The 17,956-nt window shown below is 41.5% G+C and overlaps 1 protein-coding gene across 3 annotated transcripts in view; it reads right to left on the bottom strand.

The window, feature by feature from the left end:
- DAW1 (dynein assembly factor with WD repeats 1) overlaps positions 1-17,956 on the bottom strand; it is a 48,144-nt gene that overhangs the window by 13,096 nt on the left and 17,092 nt on the right. For all 3 annotated transcript variants that reach the window (XM_049888375.1, XM_049888377.1, XM_049888376.1), the window contains exons 3-7: positions 16,773-16,917; positions 14,958-15,016; positions 11,956-12,078; positions 5,984-6,083; positions 2,064-2,171 (exon numbers count right to left, since the gene is read on the bottom strand). In XM_049888375.1, the coding sequence (XP_049744332.1) occupies positions 2,064-2,171; positions 5,984-6,083; positions 11,956-12,078; positions 14,958-15,016; positions 16,773-16,917 (535 nt within the window). The remainder of the gene's footprint in view (positions 1-2,063; positions 2,172-5,983; positions 6,084-11,955; positions 12,079-14,957; positions 15,017-16,772; positions 16,918-17,956) is intronic.

The following is a 17,956-nucleotide window of genomic DNA, read 5'->3' as shown; positions in this document are numbered from 1 at the left end:
ACCTCAATAAAGTCGTTTAAGAAAAAAATTCTAAGGAAGAACAGACGTGGAGGACATGCCTGGGGATAACAGAGGGCTTCTTTTGCATTGCCTTGGGGAGCTCTAGGAAGTATCATATCCTTCAGGGGCTGATAGTAGATGATACCCACCATCCCAAAAAGAAAACCCAACTGCCATCAAGTTGATTCCGACTCATAGGGACCCTATAGGACAGAACAGACTATCCCATAGGGCTTCCAAGGCTGTAAATCTTTACGGAAGCAGACTGCCACATCTTTCTCCCACAGGGTGGCTGGTGGGTTGGAACCACAGACCTTTCAGTTAGCAGCCAAGTGCTTAATCACTGCACCACCAGGGCTCCTTATAGCAGGTGATCCAGGCAAAGAAAACTGTTTACTAAGTAAAGCTGACAACTTTTTTAAAAGGGAATTCATATAAATTGATGTTTTATATGAAACAGATAAATGAATGCCGGGCCTTGGGCCTGACTTCCGCCTGGCTACAGTCTAGCGCTGATAGGTCCAACAGTAGATTCGCTGCAGCAGATTCACTGATAACAGGATCCCACTTGGGGTATAACCCTGCTGTCTCTAATTATTTAAGTAAATTAACATCATTGCACGTTTAAAGTAATACAAAGAATTAGAAAAGTTCATTTACAAATTTGTTTTCTGGCTGATTCCAAATGACAATAATTAAACGCAGTTGCACATTAGAATTCAAAACACACAAATGCATTCTCTGGTGGCAGACAGGTACGCAGTACAGGATTATTCCTTCAAAGGCTCTTAGACACAGCCAGTGAAAGGAAGGATTTTAGTTGAAGCTGCAGGCATTCATGGGGCTTTTTCCTTCATATTTTGCCTGAAAGAAGAGGTAATAAAAAGGTAGGGGCCCACGAAATAATAAGAACTAAGGTCAGAAAGGAAACCCTGGTGGCGTAGTAGTTAAGAGCTACGGCTGCTGACCAAAAGGTCGGCAGTTCAAACTCACCAGGTGCTCCTTGGAAACTCTACGGGGCAGTTCTACTCTGACTTGTAGGGTCGCTATGAGTTGGAGTCAACTTGATACCAACAGGGTCGTTGTTGGTGGTTTTTTTTAAGGTCAGAAGGAGTGTACTTATATTATTAACACTCGGTACTCAGATTTAAGAAATAACTGGATGTTATTTAAACATGGTGCTTTTTCTCTCTTTTCAGACCATTATTTGATTTTCTTTGAAAAGGCTTTCTTGGAAAAGGGGTTCTTCTTTTTTTTTTTTTTTAATCCACCAATAACTCTGATTGCCAGAGAATAGCCCTATTACTGCTTTGGAAGTTTGGGCTGGGGTGGGATGAAGTGAAGGGTGGTAGGTCACAGGAAGGTGCTAGGAGTGTGGTGGGGGTGAGTCAGGGATCCTGGGTATTTCCTCCAGCAGCACTCAGTCTGTGGGGCAGTATTCTTTCACCCTTTTACCTCCTGTCACTTGCCCCTTGGCATTTCATACTTAACACAGGAGGGTCCTACACCTGGAGGGTAGAGGAGAAGACTGTTAACTGTCATTCCTTAAAGGAATCTTCTGAAATGGTTCTCTAGTTCTTCCTCATCCAACAAGCTCTGGCCTTCACCTACTTTGCATTTAATCAGGTAGATACCAAAAAACCAACTGCTGTCAACTCGATTCCGACTCATAGGGACCCTATAGGACAGAGTAGAACTACCCTCACAAAGTTTAAAAGGACCACGTGGTAGATTAGAACTGCTGACCTTTAGGTCAGTAGCCGAGCTCTTAACCACTACGCCACCAGGGTTTCCAATCAGATAGAGGACAAGGGGTTTTAATCTATAGTTTATGTTTTACAGACCAAAGTTAGTCAAAATAAAATGCTTTTCTGGCTTCCCTGGCATTTCCATCCATGTCTTTTGGAACACTCTTACATTACAATTTGAAAACCAATGGCTTAAAAATATCTTCTAGCTTAGAATTTATTTTTTAAACAAAAACAACACAAACAGTAGGCTTATCCTAAATAACAACTAATGAACATATAACGCCTTTGAAACTGTTGACATTGTTAACATACTGTCAGGGTGAACACCTCCTCTCCATTCTGAACATCCCACAGTTTGGCAGTTGTGTCCATACTTCCTGTAGCCACCAATGTGCTTTGGGGGTTAAATGATAAACACACCTAAAGTACATGAAACAGAAGAAATTTTTTAAAAGATAGAGTTTCAAACTGTTAATCATATAGGGGAAAAGTTTCAAGATGCAACTACCTCGGCAGATTCCATTTAGTTCCTTGTACAAATGCATAGCAAAGCACCAAATATGAGTGAGTAACCTGCAGTCTCCAGGGAATCCAGAAGCAACTCCCTCTTGAAAAGAGGTTGCCTATTCTCCTGCATTCCCCAGCTCGGGCGCAGAGGGGCGCTGGCTCCCTCTGCCATGTCCAGACCAAAGAAGAAACAAGAACAAAAGCAGAACTCTACTTCCTTGAGATTCATGCTATCTGGGCCTCATTTTCCTTATTGCTGCCATCACAGTCTTTTCATGCACCTCTTCACCCATCAAGGGCTTTGGCTGCTGGCTCACAGTCTCAACTCCAAGTTCTAGTGGCCAGGATCTTTGTGTAGGTAATTCATCCAGCATCCTAGATACTCTTCCGTAATCCCTCCCATGGCCAACCTGGACCTTGGCATACCTTCTCTAGAAGATTCAACTCCAACACATTGTCTCCAGTTACAGCTTTCTAATGTGTCAGCTTCTCTCTTCCATACCACCCCAACAGTATCTCTTCCATGTCATTGGACCCCTTTCTTCTCTCCTGGTTCATCATCTCATGTAGCCGGCACCCTGTGAGGCTTCACTCCTGCCAGCTTCCTTGACACCCTTAGTCCCTATCTTTCAACTGCACCCTTCATGCACACTCATGATATTAACTTTTATCAACCTGGGATTTTATCCAGTCATCTGCTCTCCCTGCCTCACTACTCAGCTAAAGTAGCTAAAGCAAACCGCACAGCAGATTATTGGTATTGTTCGTTCATGCCTTCTGTCTTCAGGTGAGTCCTGGGTACCACTCTATACTTTGTTCTCATGTGTCTGCCTCAGTACATTCCCCCATTCTCCACTCTTGTCCTCAGCCATGTCCTCATCCCTCCTGGGCAGATAACCTGGCCTCCTGCTACTTCCCTGAGCACACTGGCCTGTTAGGTGGGACTTCCTTACCTGGCCCTCACTTTCCTTCCTTCAGTCTCAGATGAAGAGTGCAATCCCTTCACTCATTCTAGAAGCTTACCTTCCATGTATTCTGGCAAGGAGGTACCCACCAACTCTTCCTGCCCTCCAGACTAGATCCTTCCTGGTGGCCTACGAACATGCTTGAGTTTCTCTCACATAATAAACAAATCCTCCCTTGACTCTCTGTACGTGTCCCTCTTAATTTACCTTTTTTTCCCATTTTACAACCAGATTCCTTGGAAAAATAAGTCTGCTAGCAATGCTTTTCACCTTCCATTCACTGTTTCTAACTCGCTCTCCTATTCATTCTACTGGAACCCTGGTGGCACAGTGGTTAAGAGCTCAGCTCCTAACCAAAAGGTCAATAGTTCGAATCCATCAGCTGCTCCTTGGAAACTCTATGGGGCAGTTGTACTCTGTCCTGTAGGGTCACTATGAGTCAGAGTCAACTGGAAGGCAACGTGATTCATACTACTAAAACCAGTCTGGCTAAATGTCCAATCCAAGAGGCTCGGTCGGTCATCCCACTTAACTTCTCCGGCATCTGGCACCTCTGACTTCTTGGTTCTTGATATTTTCTCCCTTCTTGACAGCTCTCTCCTTTTCTTGCCATGCTTTTCTTTTCTGGTATCTTGTGAAGGTTTCTCCTCTCCTTCTTTCCAAGATTCTGATAGTCTTCTCTCCATACTCTACTTTTCCTCTGGGAAATTCAGTTGCACAGAGGTTTCAACTGCCACCCCTATGCCAGTAACTCACAAATCCATATCTCCTTCCCAGACTTCACTTCCAAGTCCCAGCCCCAAAGAGCCAAATGCCAAATGGCTGCCTCTATTTGGACATCATCAATCAGCCTAAAACATAAGTCAGATGAACCAAACTTGTTCCTCTCCTTTTATTTAGGAACTGGTGAATGGTGCTGCCAGTCACTTAGGTCCAAAATCAGGGAATCATGCCTCTTATCTACCTGGTAACCCGGTCCCACTCATTCCATTCCCTTAATATCTCTCACAGTCTCCTCATCTGCCTTTATCATTTATCACTTGGACTGCAATAAGATCTTATTTATCTCCCATTCCTCCTTCACCCAACCACAAGAATGATCTTCCCAAAGAACAAAACTGATCATACCACCTCCCAGCTGAAAAGCCTTAATAGTGCCAGGTTGCCTATAGGATAAAGTCCAAATTCCTTAGCATGGTACGGAAGGTCCTCTATAATTCCGTAATACGGTCCTCGCCTGACTCTGCAACTTCATTCGCCCCTACCTTATGCTCTGGCCTTGAATGGGCTACAGGTGTGCCAAAGCATTGACACCCTTAACCCTCAGCCTGCTGGGGGAGGCCAGGGGTCCTTACCTGTCACCTCCGGTCATGGGCCTCAGACAGACAACCACAGTGTGTTGCATGCCCATATTATCGTATTCTGTGCATGCCATCACGTGGGGAAGGTAGGGTGGCACTGCACTGGCCCACAGAGCCACACAGGTTCTCAGACACACACCACTGCTGGCCACCCCTCTGGGCACTGGCCAGTGCTGTTCCCTCTGTGTGAAATGCTTGTAGCTCCTCTCTGTGAAGTCTTTCCAGGACACCTCCTCCTGCCCAAGGAGACTTGACCCCTCCCCTCTATGCCCTCACTAAACTCCTTGCCCACTTCTAACATACCTGTGGCACTTCTTCCGACTTAGTCATTGACACCCAACTCCTTCTACTAGACTGCAAAGTCATTGAAGGGCAAGAATTGTGTCTGATCCTATTTTGGTGCCTCAGGCACGTAGGCCAAGGCTCCACGAAAAGTCAATATTTAGTAAATATTTATTGGACAGATGTTGTTGACAACGAAAAATATGTCTTCCTAGAATCTATGTAGAAAGAAAACCTTCTCAAAATCCCAAAGTGTATGTAAGTATGGTTACTCTCTGAGAACAAGGATTATACCTTTCTTGTGCCCTTGAACAAGTTACTTAAGCTCTCTGTGACTCAGTATTCTCAACTGCAAAATGGGGACATAACAACACCTACTTTCTAGGGTTGTTAGGAGACCCAACTAAGCCAATAAATGCACAGGGCGTGTGACAGTGCCTTGCCCACGGTAAGCGCCATTAAAGTGCTAGCATGCAGCCAAGTGCCTGGAGCACCTGTTGGATGAATATACCATGAATTCAAAGGGTGAACATAAATAAATTTCACTCCTAAAAAAAGCAGGCTATTTACTTTTAAAGGCCATCACTTGTTTCCTAGGGTGCCAATTATCTTACTAATTGCTATAAAATGTAACACAGAATTGGCCAAGGACAAGGGCTTCCCAATAGTGAAAGTTATTTACAGTATCAGGAACTATTTATGCAAATATGAACTCTAACGATATCAAGAAAACAATCAGCCTAAATATTTTACATGATAATAATAAAAAAGTTGTTTTAAAAGCTATTTTAATAACTTCATCAACTCTCATTAAGCCTGTCCTTTAAAGACAAGTCAATGAAGAAGAAAAAGTAAGACTGCATATTGTACTCATGTGTTTATCATACGACGTGTCTACTCAGTCAATGCAGGACACAGGCCCTTGCCACTATATGGGAGATGTGACAACCTAATTTTTTTTTAATTATATCGACACCACCACATAAAACATATATAGACTAAAGCATTAGGAAAATTAGAAAATTAATTATAAGGGTAGATCCACTACCTTTATAATAGAATTCTAAAAGAAGAAAGTGTAACATAAAAAATATAACAAAATGTAAAATATACTCACTATTTCTGCTGTATGGCCCCGAAAGGTATGATAACATTTTCCTGTCTCTACACTCCATAGTTTACATGTCTTATCGAAGGAACCAGTGGCAATTTTGTCACTAAAAGTAAAAAATATATATATATATGGTTATTAAATACAATTTAAAGTATAGTTTATTAATACACTGAATTAAGACCAGAAATACTAATATATGAATCTAGCCAAAATGCTCCTTAGAAGTGAGGACGGTGAGACCTCCCCTCACATACTTTGGACATGTTATCAGGAAGGACCAGTCCCTGGAGGAGGACACCACGCTTGGGGAAAAAGAGGAAGACCCTCAATGAGACGGACTGACACAGTGGCTGCAAAAATGGGCTCAAACACAGCAACGACAGTGAGGATGGCGCAGGAAAGGGCGGTGTTCCATTCCATTGTAAATAAGGTTGCTATGAGTCAGAACTGACTTGACAGCACCTAACAACAACATTTAGGAATTTACTTCACTTTTAGAATAATAAACAGTCCGTTATTTGTTTTAGTGGATGATAAATGTCCCATCTTCTAATGCCACCGTGTTTATTTTAAAAGATTTTACATTAAAGGTATAAAAGTATTTGTTTAGGATTATAATAATTTTTAAATTAACAAATGTGACAAAGTATTTAGTTTGGAAAATTACTAACAAATGAAGATCAATAATGTATATAGTAGGGACTATATGAACATAGTTGTGATGGTTAAGGTTGTGTGTCAGCTTGGCCAGGCCATGATTCTCAGTGTTTATATGTGATCACCCCCACGACGGATTTGCTGTGAGTAGCCAACCAGTCAAATGGGAGGTTCCTTGGGCGTGTAGACTGCATCCGAATATAAGTGGATGTTCTGGCTTTTGCTGTCTCTGTATCCTGCAGCTGCCTCCTGTTCTTCTCACTTCCAGTTCTTGGGACTTGAGCTAGCAGCTCACTTGCCAATCTTGGAATTTGTCAGTCTTCACAGCCTGCGAGCAAGAGTCCTGCTCTCTGACCTGCCCATCTCGGGTTTTCCAGCCCTTGCAGCTATGTGAATTAGGAGAAGCCTCTATCCTGATCCATGGACTTGGGACATTCCAGCTTCTATAATCTCTTGAGGCATTTCCTTGATATAAACCTCTCTCTCTCTCTGTATTTACATATCTATATATATATAGAGAGATTTTTTTTTTTTTTTTTTTTTTTACTGGTTTTGCTTCTCTAGAGAATCCAGCCTAAGACAATAGGAAAATTCACTTAATATTATCCATAAAATGATAATACTGATTTTCAAAGGAGAAAAATGAAAAGATCGTAATCCAACTAATCAAATGGCTAGATAGGGCTTTGAGAAGTTATATAGTAAGTGTCCCCTTGGAAAAATAATATCGGTATCATGCCAGTTGTAAGGTCTTTTTGAAGGAAAGTGGGTTTAGACAGGAGGTTTGACAAAGGCCACAGTCACTTTCAAACAAGAGGCTTCGCACGTTTACCGTGGGGCAGGTCAATACCCAACGGGGAAGAGGAGATTGGCCCGTTCAGCCTTTGATCTTGGGACTAAGACCTTTTCCTTTTCCCCTGACCTAAGTCTGTCTTTTATAGCAAGTCCTCAAAATGCATCATTATTTACAGTGCAAGCTCGTTGTTCATAAACATCAGGAGTCTTGAGACACGATAGCTATATTCTACAGCAAAAACCCTGGTGGCGTAATGGTTAAGTACTATGGCTGCTAACCAAAGGGTCCGTGCTCCTTGGGAACTCTATGGGGCAGTTCTACTCTGTCCTATAGGGTTACTATGAGTCAGAATCGACTCGATGGCACTAGGTTTCTGGGTATAGCAAATTATGAGTGCTCAGCCCAGCTTCACACTTATATCCGTCCAGCCTAATGCTGATGCCTTGCTTCTCTTCTTGGTTCTGAATATCTTTGTTCCCAGGCCACTCACAGAGTATTTCTGTGGTGTCTCATCCTAAAGGATGCTCCAGGGACGGCTAAGGTTTCCTGACACCCAGGGCTGGTTCTCACATCTGAGTCTCTGATCGGCTCTCTCCTTTGGCTTCCAGCCTAGGGCACTTTCATCAGCTGCTGATGTCTTCTGACTTCTGCCCAAGGTGAGCTCAAAGCCCTGTGATGTCTTAGTCAGTTGCCTCGCTCCATTTTTCCAACCTTCTTGTCCCGCAAACATATTAGGCTCAAGTTACTGTTGCTTCTTGATCAATTTCTATCCTATCATATTGCCATTCTCTACATCCATATAACACGTTTTATAAAAACCAAAACCAAACATATTGCCATCAAATTGATTCCAACTCATAGCGGCCCTACAGGACAGAGTAGAACTCCCCCTTAGCGTTTCTAAGGAGCAGCTGGTGGATTCTAACTGCTGGCTTTTTGGTTAATAGCTGTAGCTCTTAACCACTGATTTCAATGTTTTTAGAATTACTTTACTATTGAATCAAAAGCTTAGTCCTGACCTCATATATAAAAGAGATAAACACTTGAAGTTTTTTCACATACACACAACACGTTTTTCTTTACTCCTTGGTGGGTGTTATGGTTTGAATTATGTCCCCCCAAAGTGTGTGTTAGCTTGGCTAGGCCGTGATTCCCCATATTGAGTGGTTATCCTCCGTTTCGTGATCTGATGTGATTATCCTATGTGCTGTAAATCCTGATGTGATTATCCTATGTGCTGTAAATCCTGGCCTCTATGATGTTAATGACGCAAGATTAAAGGCAGTTATGATAATGAAGCAGGACTCAATCTACAAGGTTAGGTTGTATCTTGAATAAGTTCCTTTTGAGATACAAAAGAGAGAATCGAGCAGAGAGGAGAGGGATCTCGTTACTACCAAGCAAGAAGAGCGAGGAGCAGAGGACATCCTTTGGACCCAGCGTCCCTGCGCTCAGAATCTCCTAGACCAGGGGAAGATTGATGACAAGGACCTTCGCCCAGAGTCAACAGACGGAGAAAGCCTTCCCCTGGAGCTGGTGCCCTGAATTTGGATTTCTAGCCTCCTAAACTGTGAAAGAATAAGTCTTTGTTTGTTAAAGCTATCCAGTTGTATTTCTGCTATAGTAGCACTAGATAACTAAGACAGTGGGTGACCTTGAACTGACTCTGCTGAAACCCTAATGCCCCAAGGTGGGATGAAAAACACCTCTGTACCCCATATATAAACTATCAGACTGGATAACTATTTAATTACAGAGGGGGGCTTTTCATCAGGGGTTCTTGATAGAATCCAATAAAAGGGTCAAAAGCATTCCTCACCTCTCCAGCCCCATGAAACTTTTTTCCCTAATAAACTTCCAAAGATAATAATAATAATGGCTGTTCAGTAGACTATGAACAGATATGGTATCATATACTCTAAAAATTCTTCAAATAACACTGCAATGAAAGTAGAAATTATACTAAAAGTAAAACAATTATCATTTATAATTTCAATAAAATCTTTCTCTTTCACAATTTGGTACAATAAGGCATAAAAACTGTCATTCTCTAGAATCTACAATTCAAAGATCAGAGTTATATGCTCCGTAATTGAGTATTTAATCATTTTGAAAGTACCAATTCAGTGTGTACCATCACAATTAATATATTTTCAAAGTGTATTACATTTTTAAAAGACATGACATGAGCAACCTAGATGCCAAGTTTTGAAAAACTGTGGTATAAAATTTCTACTTTAAGTGAATCAAATGCTGATAAAATCCCTGCCATTTCTTCTGTCACTATCTTGGTCTAAGTTTTCATCATCTCACCAACATATTATTGTATGTCTCCTAACTACTCTCTTTGTCTCCTGTTTCTTCCCATCTCAAAATCGTCTGACCCCCTCTCTGCAGAAGCAACGTTCACTGTGACACTCCTTTGTTCACCAATCTTTGATAGCAACTCACTCCTATGGGATGGAGCTCAGACTCCAGACTGCCCTCGCCTCACCCGCTTCTGTTGCTCAACCTGAAATCTTCACTAGAGAGTCTGGTCACCGAGCATGCCTGAAGAATCCTCACCTAAGCTGCTAAGTCCCTGCACGCAGTCTGTCTGGTCTACTTCTCTCCATCTATCTGGTACATGCTCTAGTCTCACAGCATCCTGAAAGACTCTCTACCCAGGTGAAATCACCATGATCTCTTTCTCCCCTTAACTTCTGAGCCACTGACTGTTCTGTTCTAGTTATCATAACACTGTAGTACAAGCTCTTTGACTGAACCAGCTGGGTTAGTGGAAAAAGTCCCTTCAAGTGGGCAATCATGAAAAAAAGGATACACAGGTCAAGCATTTTAACTTAAGTATATGCAAATGCACACTCATTTGCCAGCGTCCAGATGAGAGGAGAAGCCCTTTTCTTTGAATGTGGGGCAGCTAATGGGAGTTCTCCATCTGCCTTACAGAAATCACATCCAACCTCCACAATTCCCAATTTTCTTTAAAGTGGAATTAAAACTTAAAGGACTTAAACATCCTTGCAGAATAATCCAAGCACAGAATTCTTTTAGGTTTTATGACATCTTTTCTAACTTCTACACTGAGCTCATGCACAACTTTATTTAATAACAATTTTCTCAAAGACTTACCTTTAAGTTTTCATGGGAAACAGCAGCTTCCTTTTCACAGTCAGATTTCATGTATTTATGTTTTATTTAATTAAATTTGTTGCTGTTATTAGCTGCCGTTGAGCTGGCGCCCAACTTACGGCAACCCCTTGCACAATGGGATCGAGCCATTGTGATCGATGTGGTTTTCATTGGCTGATTTTCAGAAGTAGATGGCCAGGCCTTTCTTCCTAGTCTGTCATAGTCTGGAAGCTCCGCTGAAACCTGTTCAGTGTCATAGTAACATACAAGCCTCCACTGACAAGTGGTGGCTGTACTTGAGGTCCCTTTACCAAGAATCGAACCCAGTCTTCTGTACAGAAGGTGAGAATTCTACCTCTGAATCATTGTTGCCTTATTAATTAAGTTACACAATTACAATTGAAAGCTCAACCTGCAAAAGCAGGTTTGGGAGAAAATACAGCCCACTCTTGATAAGCCTAGAACTCGACCAGTGGGAAGAGAAGTTAAGCATGCCAGTGCATAACCTAGCTGCTGCAGGCATTCAAGGAGCCATGAGTAGAGGTAGAACAGCATGCAGAAAGGACAGAGAACATTTATTCATCTATTGGACCCGTTAACTGGAGGTTGGTTTAAAAATGCTTCTCTTTTACTTGGTATTGTTATTTAGCATGCCATCGATATACATTTTTTTATTTCTCCCTGGCAAGACTGTAAAGAAGCTTCAAACAAAGTAAACCATGCTATGTATGTACGTTGAATTCTCCAGAGCCATCAGCCAAGCGTATAAGCACCACAGAACAGCCTGTCAGAGAACTCCCAGGTGCCTAAGAGTCAGCCTTACTTGATCTTGAACTCCAGTTCTCCTCTTTACTTCTGTATGATCCTGGGAAGGGCACTTGAACTTTATATTCCGCCTGGCAATATAATTCTGAAAAGTCAGTCATTGAAAAGCCTATGGAGCCCATCGTCCTCGAGCCCTCTCCTTCCCTCACATCGCACATCCAGTCTGTTAGTCCTGTCAACACAGGCTGTGTCTACTCTGACACACATGCAGTCAACCGGGAGCTCGAGTTGACTTAACAGCAACTGGTTTACGTTGTTGTTAGGTGCTGTCGAGTCAGTTCTGACTTACAGCGACTCTGTAGGACAGAGCAGAACTGCCCCATAGCGTTTCCAAGGAGCAGCTGGTGGATTCGAACTGCCAACCTTTTGGTTTGCAGCTGAGCTCTTAACCGCTGTGCCATTAGGGCTCCCAAAGGGCTTTTATAAGTCTTAAAGGAGCTATTTTAAAGACTTCCAAATCATACATCAGGCACTCAGTAAATGCTGTTATCTTCTTCCTTCCTCCCCCAAGAGATGGATGAATGAATAAGTGAACGCAGTAAGGAATAAGTGAAAGATGTCCATTTACCCATAGGGATTGTTGAAGGCTATGGCATAGACCACATTCCTGTGGCCCTCCAGGGTGTGGAGCTCCTCTCCTGAAGCGGTGTCCCAGAGTTTGCACGTCCGGTCGTAGCTTCCTGTGATAAAGCTGACACGAGAATACGTTGCAGGGTGAGAGCACCAGTGTCTTACTCAACACTACGTTCATGGTAATAATCCAATTTACTTTCCTTTTTACAATGCAGGACAAATTTAGTGAAATTGGGAACAATTTCTGAATCTGTTGACTTAGAAACTTTCCACTTTTATCCCAAACCCAAAAATGAGTCATGAAATAAAATAGAGTAATGCTGCCAGCAATCATTTTTATTTTCATAATATGTTATTATATGTTATATGTAATTATATACTCTGTGCAATAATCAGTGGGAGCCCTGGTGGCATAGTGGTTAAGAGCTCAGCTGTTAACCAAAAGATCGACAATTTGAATCCACCAGCTGCTCCTTAGAAACCCTACGGGGCAGTTCTACTCTGTCCTGTACAGTTGTTATGAGTCGGAACAGATTCGACGGCACCTGACAACAATAATCAGGAACGCTTGTGAAGCTCTAATATATCTCAATAAATTGCATCGCCATTCTCCCAGTTGGTCAGACCATAAGATCTTGGCATAGTCCTTGAGCCCTCTCCTTCCCTCACATCGCACATCCAGTCTGTTAGTCCTGTTAACACAGGCTGATTCTCCATAACTCCAATGCCTCCATCCCTTGTCTAAGCAAACAAAACAGAATTCTAATGAGTCTCGGCTCACTCATGGCCCTTACAAATCTATTTTCCACTAACCTGCCTCAGATAGCTTCCCAGCAAATCTAGAGGAAAATTCAAACTTCCATGCGCAGGCTGCAAGACCTCCAGGGCCCTGGTTACCTCGGGGACCTCAACTTCTCCCACTGCACGTCCTGACCAGTCACGTTCACTTCCCTGCTAGTCTCTGAAGAGTCAGACTGTTTCTTTGACTCATGCTTTTCCTTCTACCCATTGGGTTTGCCACCACCATCTGCAGGAGCTAGCACAATGGCTGGCAAACTATTAAATGTTCGATAAATATTTATAAAATAAGTAAGTCGATCCTTTTAAAACAGCTACTCTACTACAGGAGCAGTTAGTATATTTTAAAGTAAAATAACAATATCTTAGTCAATCTTTCAATATTCTAACAGAAAAGAGATTTTCATTTTTTAAATAAATCTCTGAAATAGAAATTGTTTCAAAAGTATAACAAAAAGACTTTTTTTCTCAAAACAGAAAAAGAAATAGACAAAATTGAAAAGCCAGTCTAGATTTCAAATGATAATGAGAAAAAAAGAAAACAAATTCTAGAACCTAAACCCAACTAAACAGGCGTGTTAACAAGGTAACGCGTATCTCTTATTCTCTTCTAAGCATTCTCTTTCTGGCTGCTTCTCTGATGACCTTCCTTTATATTTACAAGTACACATATGCACATGTACCAAAAAAAAAAAAATCATTGCCGTCAAGTTGCTTTTGACTCATATCCACCCTATAGGAAAGGGCAGAACTGCCCTATAGAGTTTCCAAGGCGGTAATCTTCATGGAGGCAGACTGCCACATCTTTCTTCCATGGAGCAATTGATGGGTTCAAACTACTGACCTTTTGGTTAGCAGCCAAGTGCTTAACTACTAGACCACCAGGTCTCTTTATGCACACATAAAACCCGTTGCGGTCAAGTAGATTCCAACTCGTGGCAACCCTGTAGGACAGAGTAGAACTGCCCTGTAGGGTTTCCAAGGAGCACCTAGTGGATTCGAACTGCCGACCTTTTGGCTAGTGGCTGTAGCTCTTAACCACTATGCCACCAGGGCTTCCATTATGCACATATACATATACACGTTTATATTTGTCTAGATCAAGACAACCCTTCTACTTCATCTTTCCCACTTAGCACCTTAAGGTTACAAGATGGTCAAAGGCATACTCAAAACAGGCTTGAAGGTCCTATTGGTCACACCCCAAGACACTGATCTAGGTGGAAAACACCTGCTCTGAATCTGTTCATTACAAGCAACCATGATGCTGCCCCTGTCTGACTGCTCCTCATACCAAGCCGAATATGAGAGAGCACCCCTTTCCCATGCTGCTTCAATGTCCACAGAAGCAGCAGTCAAGAAATCAGACAACATACTGCACTGGGCAAATCTGCTGCAAAATACTTCTTCAAAGTGTTGAAAGGCAAGGACATTGTTTTGGGGGCTAAGGTGTGCCTGACCCAAGCCAAGGTATTCTCAATCACCTCATATGCATGTGAAAGCTGGACAATGAATAAGGAAGACTAGAGAATTGATGCCTTTGAATTATGGTGTTGGCGAAGAACACTGAATATACCGTGGACTGCCAAAAGAAAGAACAAATCTGTCTTGGGAGAAGTACAACCAGAATGCTCCTTGGAAGCAAGGATGGCGAGACTGTGTCTCACATACTTTGGACATGTTATCAGAAAGGATCAGTCCCTGGAGAAGGACGTCATGCTTGGTAAAGTAGAGGATCAACGAAAAAGAGGAAGACCCTCAATGAGATGGACTGACCCAGTGCAACAATGGACTCAAGCATAGCAAAGGCTGTGAGGATGGCGCAGGCCCAGGCAGTGTTTCATTCAGTCGAACATGGGGTTGACTCGGAGTCGACACGACGCCACCTAACAACTACAACCTTCCCCATACACACCAGGAACACCTGACCCGTGCCACAGTCACCTTATGCAGCACCTGTCCTATCTGCTGACATCTCAACATGCCCCCCACCCACAGGTTACCACAATGCACAAACACAGAAAGTTCAGATTTAGGGTCAGAGGAGAGAAGGCTTATATTTCTCCTCTATATTCAGTAGGGTACCAAAATAAGAGATATGAGCACATTATATACTTAACTGGCATCTTCGACAACCAAAGCCTTAGAAATTTTCTACCCTTTGATCGTTGAAAATCAGAAATAAAAAGGGAATCTTACCATGAGCCCGACTTGTTGAGCGCAACATTGGTCAGTGGTAGAATGTGTGCTCTGAGGACCTTTGGGGAAAGGAAACACGGTTTTAAACCCAAACCAAATTCAATCCCATTAATTTAAACTTCAACTAATTCAATGTTGTGATAACTATATGCGATAAATGGACAACTATCAATATCTGAACAAATGAGAAAAAAATACACTATACCTTCTATTTTTAAGACCAATAATATATTTCATGGCTACTGATAATTGCAAAAACATGACTCTGTGTTTTCCATCAATTTAAGATAAATTTATGGATATTAAATAAGATGCCCAAACCCCAAAAAACCCACTGCCGACGAGTCGATTCCAACTCATAGGGACGCTAGAGGACAAAGTAGAACTGCTCCACAGAGTTTCCAAGGAGTGGCTAGTGGATTCGAACTGCAGACCTTTTGGTTAGCAGCCGAGCTCTTAATCACTGTGCCAGCAGGGCTCCAAATAAGATGCCAAATAGCACTAATTTATGATATTTTCTTGTACCTATTGCATATGGGTCTGTGTATTTGCATGCATACAGTAAATAGAAAATATATTAAATGTTTCAAATATAGATTTTACAATGTATTATTACTTTTTGAATCCTAAAGTTCCTTGAGAATCGAGGTGACATGTTATTTTCTCTTATTTATCTTTCAATCCCCACATTGTCTAGCCCATAAAAAAACATAGCAGATGCTTAATAAATATTTATTGAACGGATATGCATAAACTGGATAATCTGTTTACTAAGCGATTTACTAGGCTGGGACAGTCCTGGTTACATCTGTTGCCAGGGTGTAACTACTAATAGTGTCCCCCTTCATTATCAAAACTGTTCAGCCTTGGAGGATAAATTACAAGGTCAAGCTATGGCGCCTATATTTGAAGATAAACACTGCCACCTGCTGGACAAAGGGATACTACAAGAGTAACCTCACCCTCTACACTTGAACAGATGACTGCAAAAGATTGCCTGGATATTTTGTACCAGATAGAGTATGCTGAGTACATAAATCATAATATTTTACTATAATAATTACATTTAAATCATGAAAAAGAATAACAGTGTAATATGAAGCAATCAGGATAAACTATTAAGTATTATTGAATAAAGAAAATAGCTGTTCTTAATGACATTTGTTATATTCTTTTAATTAAACTACAAAAAACCACAGAGTAAGCATATTTACAATTAACTAAAATTATATAAGCTATAAACAAAAAAAAAAAACCAAACCCAGTGCCATCGAGTCGATTCCGAGTCATAGCAACCTTAAGGACAGAGTAGAACTGCCCCACAGAGTTTCCAAGGAGTGCCTGGCAGATTCGAACTGCCGACCCTTTGGTTGGCAGCCGTAGCGCTTAACCACCAGGGTTTCCATAGAAGCTATAGCAGTACACAATGTACTGAAATACAGTTTAAATCATATGGAAGTAGAAAATATGAAATGTTGACATACCATGAGATACAATTTCTTAACAATTTAAACCGACCTTAATGGTACTCCTTAAAACGTCATTACACTGAGGAGCTAAAATTACTACAAACCTTTTTTTCAACCTTTCAAGAAATAAATGTTTTGAATTTCATATATTCATTCAACAAACATTTATGGAGAGTTACACTTAGTAAACATAGATAAGGCACTGAAATAAAGCACTGACAGGTATTTTCTTGGAAAAAATGTTTTTAGGGAAAGAGAAAACATGGTTCGTATTTTACTTCAGATTAATACAAAACCAGTTGTTTCACAGAAATTTTTCTACTTAGTATTTTAAAACATACATTACCTTAAAAAGATAGAATTTGTGGTCCTTGTGCTGGCCAAGTTTATCTTGTAACCTCTGTATTAAAAGTTTCACTTGTTCTGTTCGTGAAGTGGTGATAAGAGGTTCCGCTTTCTGGATCTCATCTACTAAGGCCCTGACATCAGTACTGAAATTTACCAAAAAGACAGGAATAATAGTAAGTCACTTTTCTTCTATTTCAAAAATTGCACATACATTCATTACATGAAAAACTGTATTGGCTTATGAAACATGATATTTATAAGATGTTGGGGATTCCATCATCTTTCTCAAGAAATTTCTAGAAAAACAAATCTATTACATAAACCATTAAAGGACATTGACACATGAATGAAAGAAAGCCTCTCGTATTATGTAGATGCTTTTTTCAATACCTGAGACCTCTCCCTTGGAAGGTGTGCAGAGATTCTGATTTGTTCTCCTAGGAAGGCAGAATGTGTGCTGGTTCTCAACATGGGCTCTTTTTCTTTCTTGTCTTTTTCTGGCTTCTTTTTTTTCTTCTAAGATAAAATGCATTACATGTGCTGGTGATACCCGGGGTGGGAGGGAGGGAGTAACATGGAGCCTTTGTTTGGGAAGCATTGTCTTTCTGTTTATGTTGTTGTTGTTGTTAGGTGCCCTGAAGTCGCTTCCGACTCATAGTGACCCTATGCACAACAGAATGAAACACTGCCCGGTCCGGCGCCATCCTCACAATCTTTGCTGTGCTTGAGCCCACTGTTGCAGCCACTGTGTCAATCCATCTCATTAAGGGTCTTCCTCTTTTTCGCTGACCCTCTACTTTACCAAGCATGATGTCCTTCTCCAGGGACTGATCCCTCCTGACAGCATGTCCAAAGTATGTGAGACACAGTCTCGCCATCCTCGCTTCCAAGGAGCATTCTGGCTGTACTTCTCCCGAGGCAGATTTGTTCTTTCTTTTGGTAGTCCATGGGATAGTCAATATTCTTCACCAACGCCATATTTCAAAGGCACCAATTCTTATTCTGTTTTCCTTACTCATCGTCCAGCTTTCACGTGCACATGAGGTGGACTGAAAACACCATGGCTTGGGTCAGGCACACCTTAGTCCTCAAGGTGACATCTTTGCTTTTCAACACTGTTTATGGTGAAGGAAATTTGGCAGCAGATATTGGTGACGCTTGTACAACATGACGAATGTAATT

This window comes from Elephas maximus, chromosome 6 (assembly GCF_024166365.1).
Source record: "Elephas maximus indicus isolate mEleMax1 chromosome 6, mEleMax1 primary haplotype, whole genome shotgun sequence".
NCBI lineage: Eukaryota > Metazoa > Chordata > Mammalia > Proboscidea > Elephantidae > Elephas > Elephas maximus.
The sequence above is the reverse complement of the archived record's forward strand: the minus strand, read 5'-3'. Positions and strand labels throughout refer to the sequence as shown.